Source organism: Eriocheir sinensis, chromosome 3, assembly GCF_024679095.1.
Source record: "Eriocheir sinensis breed Jianghai 21 chromosome 3, ASM2467909v1, whole genome shotgun sequence".
NCBI classification, from domain to species: Eukaryota; Metazoa; Arthropoda; class Malacostraca; order Decapoda; family Varunidae; genus Eriocheir; species Eriocheir sinensis.
The window spans coordinates 12,648,659-12,663,444 of record NC_066511.1 but is presented as its reverse complement, the minus strand read 5'-3'; the positions used below and the strand labels follow the sequence as shown (position 1 = coordinate 12,663,444).

General features: G+C 43.4%; 1 protein-coding gene across 3 annotated transcripts in view; it reads right to left on the bottom strand.

Annotated features, from left to right (window-relative positions):
- LOC127005172 (forkhead box protein D3-B-like) overlaps positions 1-14,786 on the bottom strand; it is a 50,696-nt gene that overhangs the window by 14,794 nt on the left and 21,116 nt on the right. Inside the window, exons 2-7 of one of the 3 annotated variants that reach the window (XM_050873842.1) lie at positions 8,541-8,584; positions 7,413-7,503; positions 5,358-5,871; positions 4,761-4,871; positions 2,933-3,110; positions 2,673-2,790 (exon numbers count right to left, since the gene is read on the bottom strand). In XM_050873842.1, the coding sequence (XP_050729799.1) occupies positions 2,673-2,790; positions 2,933-3,110; positions 4,761-4,871; positions 5,358-5,871; positions 7,413-7,503; positions 8,541-8,580 (1,052 nt within the window). In that variant the 5' untranslated portion in view covers positions 8,581-8,584. Of the gene's footprint in view, positions 1-2,672; positions 2,791-2,932; positions 3,111-4,760; positions 4,875-5,357; positions 5,872-7,335; positions 7,360-7,412; positions 7,504-8,540; positions 8,585-14,786 lie in introns of those variants that run through there. The other 2 variants (XM_050873831.1, XM_050873851.1) reach the window with 2 other exon arrangements.

The following is a 14,786-nucleotide window of genomic DNA, read 5'->3' as shown; positions in this document are numbered from 1 at the left end:
ATCGCGGCATGTGGCGACCGGGCACGAGGGGGACAGAAGAAGACATTGTTGTTCATCATCTGAGGTGATGGGGTGTCCGGTTAAGCCTTCGCGCCCATGAGTCAGGCTTAGAGCATCCCCTCCACACATACTCACACACGCCAATGTCCAAGTATCGAACATTCAAAATAATCAAGAAACCTTTAAAAATATGTGCCGTACGGTTTGTTTTGTGTATTATTTGACTGGCTCATCGAAATCCCATTGGCGGTTATGTTAAAAAGACTTCATACTACAAACTACACTACAACACTATTATCTGCGTTCTTACCTTTAGACTTTAGCAACAGATTAAATTTCAATTCGAACACCAAAGAAAGTAACTTGGGAAAACTTTTTTTAAATGATGGTGGCGATTATTTATCATCTTAATAACGTATTCACAACAATTATTTATCGTTGTGTCCATCCCTCAAGACAAGTGTATCCAATATAGTAACTCGGGCTCAAAGATATTTTCAAGTATTTTCTGTCTTCCATTTGATGACCTCCGCAGACTGCTTTGCTTAGTCTCCCACACGTCGAAGGCCTTGGACTGGGTTGCTTGCGTGAAGGTCTTGCATGGTTCAGTCCAAGGCTCCGCCCTTCAACACATACACGAGGACCGCCTTTCGTCATAACAACCCTAGTCTTTCTTCACTAGTTTCTCCTTAAAGCTTTTTCTGTTGCCTCTGTTTTCCGTACTCAGTTTAATATCGCAAGCCAACAATGTGGATTATCTTTCTGTTGTTCCCATTTTATTTCTACTCTTCTTATCTTATTTTTTTTCGATCTAGTTATGCTTTCAAACCACTACACCCGTCTTTGTCTCATGTCTCTCCACGGCCTGAGTCAAGGCTTCCAGGAATAACAAAATAAACACAGTCTCTATAAATTTATATAGAAAAAGAAAGGATTCATAAAAATGTCAGACTTTCAAGCGCCAGAAAAACAAACTAGCGACGTTACGCCAGCGTTCTTGTATCGAATCGACTCATGTTACCAATGGAATTTCCTGTTCATGAGAAGCGAAAGGAAATAACATGCTTTCTCCCGGATATTCATAAATAAGAGGCAAGCATAAAACACACATTCAATTTCCTCTGTTCTCCGATATTTCTGGGAGGTGTTCGTCACGTGTTCTCTGTCCACGGTAGAAATAAGAAAGTTTGGGAAGTTGCGTAAATCAACCAAAAGTAAAAGATTGAAAAAAATATAAAAGTTTACAATCACAAAATAGAATCAGTAATGTAAGGTTAGACACTCATTCCCTGTCTTTTGTATGTTATTATTTTTTGAAAGATATTCGTCACCTACCCTTTGTTCACGGGAAAAAAAGGGAAAGGAAGAGTTGTATTAATGGGTCGAGTGTAAAAAATATCATAGAAAAGTGTAACCTCACGAAAGAAAATCAAGAATAAGTAGGAATGCGGTACAGCAGTTGGTTGGGTGTGTTATGTGTCACCAAACCCGCAGTAACGAGCAGCGATGTTGTGGCAGAGGTGTGCTGACTGGACGCCGAAGAGACACGTAGGGGAGGCGAGTTTCCTAAGGCAGACACAACCACTGCGTCGTCAATTGTGGCTGGACTGGGCTGGGCCTCGGGATTAAACAAGGAACTATTTACCGTATTGTCTGTTCTCGTTTCTTTGCTAAGTCGGCTGTTGGATGAAGTGCGTTGTGTTTCTACGGTAGTTTTTTTGTGTTTTAAGTATTTGTATTGTCCGCGTTGTATTGTATTGCGTTGTCCTGCTTTTATCTGTTTCTTTTTGTTCGTTTTCAGTAGCGCTGTGTGCTTCGTCCCAGTTACTTCCTGCCATTGCTTATACGTCACGTTGTTGTTCAAACACCGAAACATTTTTCCTTCATTCAAGTTGCTCAGGAAATATCAGACACTATCATTAACACAGAAGAGAAATGAGAATAGTTAAATCAATAAACTCGTCATATTTTCATTTCCTTTTTTTGTGGAGGTTATTTATCTTTTTTCCTATGAGTCTAGGAAGTCTTCTTATTACGAATATTTTCTAGAAGTGTTTTCAGCTGGAGACCACTGTTCTTGGGTATTCAAATAGAGGAAATGGTATCACCATCTATTATCTGAATCAAATTACAACTCGCTTTGAAGCACTGAGAATATTATCCGATTTTCAAAGAGGAAATACTTTCATTGTCCCTTATATGACGTAAAACTTCAAACACTTTGATTTCACAATCACGTCCTGTGAATCAAGAATGAGTTCCGGGGGCAGCATGAGCCAACCATAACTGGCGCCACTATAAAAATTACCTGCGCCATGATATACACAGCTTGGGACCACTGTGTAATGCTATTGTATTTTCAGAGAGGAAATACTTTCATTTCATGTTTGACATATACTTACAATCACCTCAGTCTCTTCCTTCCTTAGTTCTTTACAGATGTGTCCCGTCTTTGGAGGGACCATGGTGCATGAGACAAAGCGAAGAGGTAAATATATCCAATTAATATGCGCAGATTTTTCATCAAAGAGTCTGATGCAGTATGAGAATTGTAGCCTTTAAAATCATCTTGTGAGAGTCTGTATTACCCGTAACATGGCTTCCAACCATACAAACAATAAATGAATTAGACATATCCACGAAAAGTCAATATGCGGGCGCTGGGTACTCACGGGGAGATCTGGAAGATGGGATAGGGAGGGTAGGGCTGTCGCAGGAGGTTAGCCGCGCGTCTCATCCGTCGGCGCCGCGTGAAGTTGCCATTCTCAAACATGTTCTCGTGCTGGGGGTCTGCGGGGAAGGAGGGAAGGCACCGTGTTGGGACCAAGACTTACTTACTGAATGATGAGGATGAGGATGAAGGTGAAGGAGGAGGAGTAGGATTTAATATGATGAGGAACAGGGCACTACTACTACTACTACTATTTCTCACCTAGCGTCCAGTAGTTGCCCTTCCCTCCGCCGCCGCCGCCATCCCGGGGCTGCTTCTGGAAACATTCGTTCAGACTCAGGTTGTGCCGGATCGAGTTCTTCCAGCCCTGCTTCTCCTTGGCGCTCTCCTTGGCGTAGAAAGGGAACTTGTTGGCGATCCACTGGTAGATCTCGCTCAGCTGGGGAGGAACAGAAGAGGCGTGGCTTAGCTTGGTATAGGTAAAGGTAATGTTAGGCTAGGAGCATACGTAGCTGCGCATTGTCTCGGTGCTCATCTCCGTTACGTCACCCGTGTTGTAGTTTAGTTTATGTTGTTTTATTGGGGTACTGATGTTACTCTTCTTCCACAATAAGCAAATCGGATATATCTACACACTTCGAAGTTCTCTTTGGCCATACATGAACCGTTGCTGCCGTCGGAGCGTTTGTTTATTGTGCATGCGTTGTTTGCTTTTTGCTATGAAATTATGGTAACAAAATATATACAAGTCGGTAGTATGGATAGGCGAGGTTGGGTTATCAAACGGCCTCTAGTGGCGACAATACTGTGTTACGGAATTTAGTGAAGATAAACATTCCATTACACGTTTTTAATAATATATGCGTTTGTTTTGACTCATGGTTTGGGAATCTGGATATAAAGTCAAGAAAGTCGAATGAGTATGTACGTAACCGAATTCCTAAGAGCGAGATGACATAGTTTTGCTGCAGCACAGAATAATAATGCGAAGACTAACATTCAACTAACATTACTTTGCATCTATTTTTCTTTCTCCCGGAGACAGAACAGTCATATTTTCGGGCCGCACTCCTCTCCACTTCATACCTGTCGTCTCACACTTTGAGTTCACTTAAATATGCCACTTTAGATTCCTGGCTTATCTGGTGTTTGTTGTCCACGCACTCTCCGCCCCTCCTCCACGCATCTCACTCACACGCCGATCTTGATTTACGCTCAGGCTTCGCGGAGGTCCATTGTTTCAGACTTGTACGGGAAAAGAAGGAAGTGAAAAGCCTGAAGATACATAAGAAAGCACGGAAAAGTGGAAAGAAAAGCCTGAAGATACATAAAAAGGCTTGGAAATTTGAATCGGTGGGAGAATGGGAAGTGAGACGTATAGGTTAGGTAAATATTATATCCTTTACCTCTTTCTCTGTATCTATTTCAGTATTGCTTGGTTCAGGGATGTGATGTCATAATTAGTATGTTTTTTTTCATACTCTCTCTCTCTCTCTCTCTCTCTCTCTCTCTCTCTCTCTCTCTCTCTCTCTCGCAAAGATGATGCCCAGAGTGAGATGGTGAAGGATTGCGTATCGCGTGCCTGTGGTTGGGAGACGAAGAGGCTGCAGTGTTAGTAAACAGTTGAAGGAGGAGTGCATGTGAGAGCCAGCCAGCGACTTAGATATCCTAGGTAATGGAGGTCAAGACTTCGGCGCCTTACTTATCGCTTAATGAAATTCCCGAAAATAGTTAGGGGGGTTGTATTATGCAAGATGGAAGTGGTTGAACCTGATTTTACTAATATTTCTGGTGATTTCTCTTATTGAAAGTTGAGGTTATGGTTTCCTCTTGAATCTCAACTGAAAATATTTAGCGGAGTCGTAATATCATGTAAGGTGGATATGGGTCAACATTCTTTTATTAATATTTCAGGCAGTTTCTTTTAGTTGAGGTTATGCTTTGCTCTTGAGTCTCACCTGATTATCTCCTAAGGACATCCTGAAGCTATTTAGTGGGGTCGTTTAAGAGGGAAATGGGTTAAGATGCGTTTACTAATATTTCTGGTAGTTTTTCTTAGTTGAGATTATGGTTTGGTCTTGAGTCTTACCTGCAGTCTCCGCTCCGGGCTCTCCTTGATCGCCATGGTGATAAGCGCCACGTAAGAATAGGGCGGCTTCTTGTTAGGGTCCAGGTCCCCGTTCTCCTTTGGGCTCTCCTTCTGCTGTGCGAGAAAGGAAGATGTAAAACGGGCCAGTTCCACGGTCCAACACGGTAGACTTGTAAACTTCCAAACCAAATCACAAAGGCTACACAAATATCTTATGTATAGTATTTGGTGTTGGTAGTGTATATATATATATATATATATATATATATATATATATATATATATATATATATATATATATATATATATATATATATATATATAAGCTAACAAATTTAAGGATACTCTTTGGGCAAACTCTCTAGTGTTGGCTGGTTAGGAAATAAGCCTGGCAATCATAGGTAGTGCAGTTTGGTTACGGCGCTTATGATGGGACCCAGTGTACGCGGGAGAAACATGTTTATATAATTTAAAGAATACAAATGCTAAATACAATGGAAATAAACAGGTATAAAGCTTGTATAGACAAACATAAAACATCGCGGAAAGGTGGATTGGAGGGAGGATGGGAGGTGAAACGCATCTGTCTGTGTTTACCTTTTTCCCTCCCGAGGAAGACGTGGTGGAGGGTTTGTCCTGCGGCTCTGGAAGGGAGGTCGCCACGGGGTCAAGTGGCTGCACCTTTTCGTACGTGGTCGAATCTACCGGGTCGACCGCCTTGGACGAGTCGTACTGCCTCTCGTACGTGGTGGAGTCCAGCGTCTCGAGGGTCTTGTAGGTCTTGTCGCAGCACTTGTCATACGAAGAGTCATCAATCGGAGACTCCAAGTGGCTCTTCGACGAGTACATTTTGTCGTAGGATTTTATGTCATGACTCTCGTAGGCGGAAGGGCTCATGTGGTCCACCGCCATCTTGTCATACTCCTTGGAGATGTAGAGCTTCTCGTAGGCCTTGGTGGTGTCGTAGATTTTGTTGTCGTATACCTTAGGCGCCTCGAAGGCCGTGTGTGTGGCGCTGGTGGAGTCGATGTGGTCGTAGGCCTTGGCGGCGTGGACTTGGGGGTCTGGGTCGAGGGGCGGCATCAGGAGCGGCTTCCCGTACACTTCGGCTCTGGGGCGGCGAGGGGGAATAGGAGGATAAAGAACAGATGTCTTGAGGTAAATTATGTAAGGATGAAAAAGTGGAAAGGTGTGAGAACGAGTAAGTACAAGCGAGTGGGATGGAGGCAGCGTAAACCTAAGTGAAACAGAACAGAACAGCTAATGACGTGAAGTATAATTATTATGTAAGGATGAAAATATACGAGGGTGTAAGAAAGTGTATGGTTGGTATTCTCGGACGCTTTCATTTCTCACGTAAACTATTTCCAAAGACCAAAAAGGAGAGTAATCGGGTTCTCACGAGCACATAAGCTTTGTCAAACTACCACCAGGCTCATCAGACTATTCATGGAAATGCCCACAACTCCTCCGAAAGCCTTGTCAAGTGTGTGTGCTTGTGTGCTGAAATGTTAAAGAAGAATATGGCCCTATATCTGAAGGTGAAGGGGGCATCTATATCTATGCAGCTACCCAGAGATGCTTAGTTCTCCTAGTACCCATGTCCCCCCCCTCCTACACTTGTTGCTGTCGCCCTACCCACTCACCTCATTATTTTGCAGTGTGATCATGCATACTAAACGACTAAACGCTGTACTTATCACCTACACCAACACCACCAACATGATACTAGTTTTGCATTCTCTCATTTTGGAGGCTGGTTCACATGCTTCGTATCATTTCTACTTCTAATCAGGGTGTGGATGTGATTAATTTCCATAACTCAAATGTGATTGCGGTCCTCTTTTTCCTTATCAACGAAGAGATACGGTTAACAGCAATTAGTTCTACGCTCTCTCTCTCTCTCTCTCTCTCTCTCTCTCTCTCTCTCTCTCTCTCTCTCTCTCTCTCTCTCTCTCTCTCTCTCTCTCTCTCTCTCTCTCTCTCTCTCTCTCTCTCTCTCTCAGACGCTGGAGTGAAGACTGTAATTGATAGCGTGGAGGCGGCGCTCTAGGACGCCTCCACACCCGAACAAATAGCTCAGACGGATAACTGGCCCGCGTGTGACCTCCTCAGCTGCCCCCCTCTCTCTCCCTCTCTTCCTCTCTCTGTCTGCCTCCCGGGGTGCGCCGCGTGTGGTGGTGGTGCTGGTGGAGGCGTGACGTGTAATGGGTTATAATGATGTGTTCTTTGTAAGGCAATGGTCCGTGTTGTGGTGCAGGCCTTGTAGTAGATGGTGGTGTTATGAGGTGTTGGGGTAGTGATGATGGTGGTGGTGATGGGGGTGGTGGATATATGGTTGTGGGGGTAGAGGTTGTTTCTCTAGATGGTTGTATGGGGAATGTGGTGGTTTTGGTGATGCTTGAACTCCTGTGTGGTTGTTTCATTCATGCGTAGTGCTTAATGTGTGTGTGGGGGGATAAGGGTTAACTGGTGAAGGAGGGGAGGTTACTTGTAGTGGTGGTTAGTGAGGGTGGTGGGTGGCGGGTAATGGTAGTGTGTGGGTGGGGATAGCTTGTGAATGTGGGGAGGTTACCTGTAGTGGTGGTTAGTGTGGGTGGTGGGTAATGGTAGTGTGTGGGTGGGGATAGCTTGTGAAGGTGGGATTGTTACCTGTAGTGGTGGTTAGTGAGGGTGGTGGGCGGCGGGTAGTGATACACCTCCTCCTCCCTTTTGATGTCGCTGATGGTGCCGCCGCCATAACCTGGGAACGAGGAATGAAAGAGAAAAAAAGAGGGATTGATAAAAAAAATGGTTATATCAGGAAGATCGTCACGAGGAAGATCAAGGACTCATTCCGATGGCTTTCAGAGGCAATTTAACTCACACAAACTCATACAAATCATAAATGAGAGATTGATTAGCAGTGAAGTTATAATCCCAGAGAGAAAAGTGAAGGTTAAGATGTATGTTAATGGCCCTGTGCAACACCTAGAAGTGTAACAAGAATGGCAAACAAGTAAAGAGGATGAGGTCGCAGGCTTGAGGACCACCCCGAGCCGTCCCCTTGTTTGTTTGGCTCCCCGCTGCCCTGCATAGGATACACCGCCGCCTCGTTTCCGACACAGTACCCTGGCGTCCCAAGTGTCCGTTAGGTTCGCGTATTCCCGACCTCTTTCCTGGTATGTGGCGCTTACTCTTGAATAGGTCAGGTTCAGTTAGGTTCAGTGTGGTTAATTACATGCATGGTAATTTTATATGGGAATCGTAATAAGAGTATTTTCCAGAACACCCCATGGTTATAGTTTCGGAGCTACAGTTGAGCGTCTTCACTCGGGAACCACTTACAAGAAGAGAGATCGGGAATATGCTGTCGGTTCAGATCACTTTCTGGATTCTGAGGTACACTGGCCTATTTAGGAGCGGAGATTTTCACACCAGGATGTCATTTACGTTTGCCCAGCAGTGATGATAGTATAGATGGAGTGACCCCGATGAAGAGAGATATGGGAAAAAAGGTGATGGTAATAGAGACGGAAGTGGGATATGTAAGAGGGGTGAAGGGATATGTGAAAAGGTGATGAAAATATTGATGGAGTGACGGAGTTTAAAGATCAGATGGTGCAGTCTTTTTAGCAAGAGATGATTAAATGATTCCTTTAGGGGTGAATCACGCTCTCCTTTTTTGTGTGTGGGTGAGGATGGACGTGAAGTAACTGAGTAATAGGGACTGCCTTGGAGCTGACGTGTTGGTAGTGTAAGGCAAGGCAGGATATTAACTAGTTGGGGTCTGGTACTCACCGTGGATGTGGTCACTGGAGGCGAGATAATCGTCTTTCATCGTGCTGAAAAGAAGAGGAAAATCCAGCATTATTTATACGAACTTTCTCTATTCTATCATCAGTTTTATTGATATCGAATTACACATGGTTCCAACTTTCCAATACAGTTTGAAACATCCTTTTATATCAAGGAATCAAAACAGCTTATTCTTCGATTTCAAGAGCTTAACAACCGAATCCCATAGTCTCAAATATTTCAGGACTTACACCTCCCCATGAATTTCGATAAGGTTATGTTGGCGTATTCGTGGGTAGTTTTACGAGCAACGTGACGTTTGGCAAGGCTTCTGCATCTTGAACGTGAAAAGCACTCATGAGAGGCGAAAGCGTCTGAAAAGGGAGCTGCAAACCTTGTCTTAGTGTGTTTGAGGTGCATAGGTTAGTATACTCAGACGCTTTCGACTCTCGCATCAACTATATTTTCAAAGGCCGAATAGGGCATCAATCGGGTTCTAATGAATATTTGTACAGGTTCATGGTACATAGGAATATTAAAAGTACCACCAGGTCCATAAAACTGACCCTGGAAAGGCTCAAACTCCTACGAATGCCTTGTAAAAAAGTTTGCTTGGGAACCGAAATGTTTGAGAATATCGCCTCATATAAAGTGAGGGAGAAAGAAGGTCCTCCAGTGGGAATTAACGTTGTTCAGCGCCGCCCCGTGTCCACAAGATCCCACTCCTACCAGTGGTCAAATTCTTAAACCTTTCGGCCCCCAAGCACATACATTTAACAAGGCTTTCGTAGGATTTGAGGGCATTGCCAAGGGTACATTTATGACACTGGGGGTAGTTTGACCCTTCCTCTGTACCATGAACCTAAAAAACACTCATTAGAACCTAACTGATCTACTTTTTGGCCTTTGGAATTAGCTGATGTGGAAGGCTGAAGCGTCCGAGAATACCGATCAACCCTGGCCGCCACGTCGCTGCCTTATGAATCCCGCGCTGTGGGGAAGTACTTCAAGCGGACGGCCAAGATAAATGCTGACGAATAACGAGGGCGAGAATAAACGTCGCCTCATGGGGGGTAAATAAACCGGGGTATTGGTGGTGGTGTCCGCTTACCAAGCTGTGTCGTCAGGCCCTCCTCCTCTTCCCTTACTCTCCCCTCTCGCCCTCCTTCCTTGCCTCCCGCCCACCCTTCGAATCCCTCTCGCCTCCACACACTCCTACGTTTCTTTCTTCTTTCTTTCCAATTATTTGATACCACTTGTTTTCCTGCTGAGATGTTTAAACTTCTCCCTGCGTTTGATTACTTCTTCTCCATTTCTTTAACTTTATTCTTCTTTGGCGGAGTTGATTAATTAAAAGTTGTGCCTACCATGAGTTTGTTATTTTTTTCGTCTTGCTTTCTTCTTTCTTTCCTATTACTTGTTTTCCTGCTGAGTTGCTTAAGAGCCTCAACGCCACCGATTATATATATATATATATATATATATATATATATATATATATATATATATATATATATATATATATATATATATATATATATATATATATATATATATATATATACGTATATGTTTATCTTTATTCTTCCGTTGGGGACTTGATTAAGTAACAGTTGTAGTCTACCTACCATGACTTAATCATCTTCGTCTTTCTTTCCTTTTGCCACCGTTTATTATTTTTACTGAGCTGTAAAAACCCCGTTGCTGATTCTTTTCATATATTTTTCGGGTTAGGAATTGATATGAGGAAAAAAGATAAACTGAGAGGACAAAACACCATATTCTTTCGTCATCTGATTAAAAATAACATAATAAGAGTTGAAAAAATAATTAATTGCTTTCATCTGATCGTTCTCCTAGAAATTATAAAGTCTCAGATTTTCCTAAAGTATCAAATTGCAATTAATAGCATCCGGAGGGAGGCATAGGAAAGGTCGTAGGGTGGGCGAGGCGATGTGTCCTCCGGCGTATGCCCCCATTAATTGATTGATTGGAGGGAGGTATCAATGCATGGTAGACGCCGGGGAATGAGTGGGCGCTGGGAATTGACTAGGAACTGGCAATTGAGTGGACGCTGGGACTGAGAGGGTGCTGGGGACTGAGTGGGAGTGAGAGGAGAGAAGAGCTGAGGGAGACGTAATTAAGTGGGCGCTTGGGACTGAGTGGGCGTTGGGGTCTGAGTGGGCGGCTTTAAAAGGCTGAGGAAGACGTGACGAGCTGTGATGAGCCTGGACACGGGCTTGATGTTAGCGGTGGGCAGCCCGATGTAACGCGGCGGTGGTGGGCCCCAAACAAACAAGAGCTCGGCGTGGTCCGTCTCCCTCTGTGGCCCAGTGTGAGTCTTGGGAGTTGAGGAGCTCTTAATGTCATCAGCAACGACTAATGGCTGCATGAGGAGGAGGAGGAGGAAGAGGAGGAGGACGATAGTGTTTTATGAGAGTGTAGTGGGAGTTATTTTATTATTAATGTCACGCTTACTGTTTTGCACACACACACACACACACACACACACACACACACACACACACACACACACACACACACACACACACACACACACACACACACACACACACACACACACACACACACACACACACACACACACACACACACACACACACACACACACACACACACACAAATACAGTCTAAATATAAATTATTATATCTACCACTTATGATTTGCTACACAACGAATGACTAAGAAGAAGCTGGAGTGATGGAGTGCCGGAGTGACGAGTGACGAAGTGAGGGAGAAGAGAGCGAGGGAAGGCGGAGGGAGGGAGGGAGGGAGGTATACGAACTCAGAGAAGGAAGGGACGTGGAGGATGGCCAAGCTAGATGAAGGAGGGTCGACTGTCTTCCCAGTCTCTCCCTCCCTCGCCCTTCGTTATCTCAGCTTGTTTACAGAGATTAACGATATAACCTGCTTGCTCTACGCCGTGACCAAACACAGAGAGAGAAACGAAGTAAAATGAGATAACAAGTCACCGCTTAGCTGGGTACGTGTGTGCAGAAGGGACTCGTGGGGTAATAACTGAATTCTAAGCCTTGGTAAACTATTCTGTCGTTTCTTAGTAATTGTGGCCGTATTTTCTAGACCTGACATGGCTCCCTCTCGTTCCCCCCTCACCTCCATCCCTCGCGTCTTCTATCCTTGGCCCGAATGTGTCACGTGTGAGATGCTAAACAAAATAAAGGCTATCTCTGCAGCCATGTCGGGGTAAAAGACTAAATATTGGGCAGCTACACTATCTGATGAGCTGACAGATATTTGTTCTGCGATGTTACTGTACTGTGTGTGTGTGTGTATGTGTGTGTGTGTGTGTGTGTGTGTGTGTGTGTGTGTGTGTGTGCGCGCGCGCGCCCAAAACATCTGTGTGATTAGTTTTCTCTCGTAGTAAAAATGAACGGAGTATCTTGAGGTTAATTCATATTAATGCAAAGACTACAGCTAAATGCCGCTTGTGTGCATATGTTAATGGCGTGAATCATAATACAAAACAATAATAATGAAAATATAAAAAAAAATTCCTTTTGCATTAATTGTCTCTTTAATCACAGCCGCAATTAAATCTATATATACCCGTAATCCTTGATGTTTTATTTTTTTATATAATCAATCACAGTAACAGTTAATTAATATACCAAACCTTTGACAGTACTGAGTTTATAGGTCTTCATTTATAATTTTTGCCATATAGATGTATTTATATGAAAAAAATCCTTCGTCCTTTCATTTATTCCTTTCCTTCGTGCGTTTAACCAGTGACAACAGTGCATTAGGAGTCTAGTTGAAGAAAATATCCTTTGTTCTTTCATTAATTCCTTTCTTTTGTGGACTTAAACAGTGATAGATTATTCAGAAGTCTGGTTGAAGGAAATATCCATAGTTCGTTCATCAATTACTTTCCTTCGTATGTTTATCCGCTGACAGTAGTGCATTAGGAGTCTGGTTGATAAAAAAAATCCCATACTTTCATTTTCTCTTTTCTTTTGTGTGCATAAACAGTGACCATAGTGCATTTATGAGTCTGGTTTTAAAGGAAAAAGTCATGTTCTTTTTCATACTCCTTTCCTTCGTGCGCTTAACCAGTGACAATATTGCCTTTAGGAGTCTAACTGATGAACACGAGCAAGTGAGTGACCTTCCGTGCCGTCCTCCAAAGCGGCTGCGCGCATCTCCCAAACACAGAAGGACGGACAAAAGCAGCCACGCACACAATATCTTCGCTGACGGACGGACGAACGGAACAACGCTAAGCTGAGTGGGTGTACTTGACTCAGCCTCGGGTCTCACATGGAGAGAGAGAGAGAGAGAGAGAGAGAGAGAGAGAGAGAGAGAGGGGAAGTAAATAGTAAGAAAGACGTAGTTGCGAGTCTTAGGTGAAATAATCTGGTTTTAATGTTATATATATATATATATATATATATATATATATATATATATATATATAGCCTATATATATATATATATATATATATATATATATATTTATTTCTTGTGCACTAATTTATTTATAGTTGTCTAAAAGTGCGTATACACAATGGTCCACGTCTTTGTTGCCATTATAGTACCCATTAACTTTTTTTTCTCTCTCTCTCTCTCTCTCTCTCTCTCTCTCTCTCTCTCTCTCTCTCTCTCACCCCCCCGTACCCATTCCCAGTACAGTCATAGTAGTGGTGGGTGGGTGGGTGGAGCAGGTGGTGGCTTGGGACGTGTAAACAAACATCCTCGGGGCAGGCAGGCGTCAGGCAGCTCATGATCACAGCCTCGACGCAGCTGACCAGCCTGACCGCCCATCTATGTCAATACCAAGGGGACACCTGCAAGGCCGCCCGCTCCCCTGCCCCTCCAACGAAGCTCCAAGCCCCTGACTGGAGGTACTGTGTTGGGACTGTTGTTTTTATGACGTACGATGTGTTCATGAAGCTTTTTAAATGATCTGCTGTGGATGTATGTATCTCTCCTTACCACGTGCTCTCTTCTTCTCTCTGCTCATTCTCTCACTTATTATCTCTTCCTATTCTTCTCTCTTTAACCCTTTCTTTTCATTCTCTGTTCCTATTCTCCTTTTCTCTTTTACTCTCTCCATCCACACGTATGGATGTATTGGTGTGTGTGAGTGAGTGGGTATATCTGTCTACTTATCAGTCTATCAGTCAGTTCATCCATCTATCTAAATATCTATCCATCAGTCCATCTATCCTTCTATCTATTTATCTATCTACGCACACAGCAGCATGTTCTATGAATAAAATGTTGCAGTAATTTCCCCCGTCTTTTTCAGCCTTTAAAATCTCCTTTCCTATTCCAGTACAAGGAGGAACATAATTATTGCATTGACTTGGGAACTCGTTGAGGTGCTTAGTGACCAAGGGTCGGCCTATCTTGTTTTAGAGTTAGTAAGTTATGTTTATATTGCCCTAGTGCCGCAGCGGTTTCTTGTCCGTAGCTTGTTGGGGCTCTGGCAGTGATGAGTGTTACCATTCATAGCGGTACGACATTTTAATCATATTCTACGATAACGCCCCACAACAAACGATTAATCTCTCCAGTGTATCAAAGAATTTCAGTGGACTAAATCAGATCTACAAAAGGATATCAACGGCGGGGATAAGATATACACTTAATCATAATATATTTACGCGTAGGACAAAATATATCAGTAGGCTATTGTAGATTTGGTTCGGGCCGTGGGTGATGACTTCAAAGAAAACTGCACGTTTTAGTGTGCGCTGGTTTGTTCAGTTATGCATCAGTAAGTGTGAAAATGCATGTTTATCTAGATTTCATTCAATACCGACTTTATGAGAATGAGTTTGTACTGTTATGAGTGAATCCGGGAACTTCTTTTATTGCCGCGTGCAGTGTTGCGGTCGCCCCGGGAGGGAGGGGAAGGAGCCCGCCATTCTTCTTGTCATTACCTAAGTGCCGTTCGTAGCGCGAGTGTCCCGTGTTTCCAAGTCCTGCGGTTGTCGTCGGCTCGTGGCAGTGAGTATTATCTATTCATCATTAGCTAGACACAAGGGATGAGGTGAAGGAAGGGACAAGGTGTAGGTGTTAAATATATATGTTAGAAAGAGGGATGGTGAAGATTTTATAGGAAGAGCAGCAAGGAGTGACGTCAGCACTAGTTAACCCATCAATGCCCTTCCTTATCCAGTCTTTGATTCTTGTCAATTCAGCTCTCTGCATGATTAGGTAACGTTTACTAACATGGTTGACGTTGGTCCTGATAATAA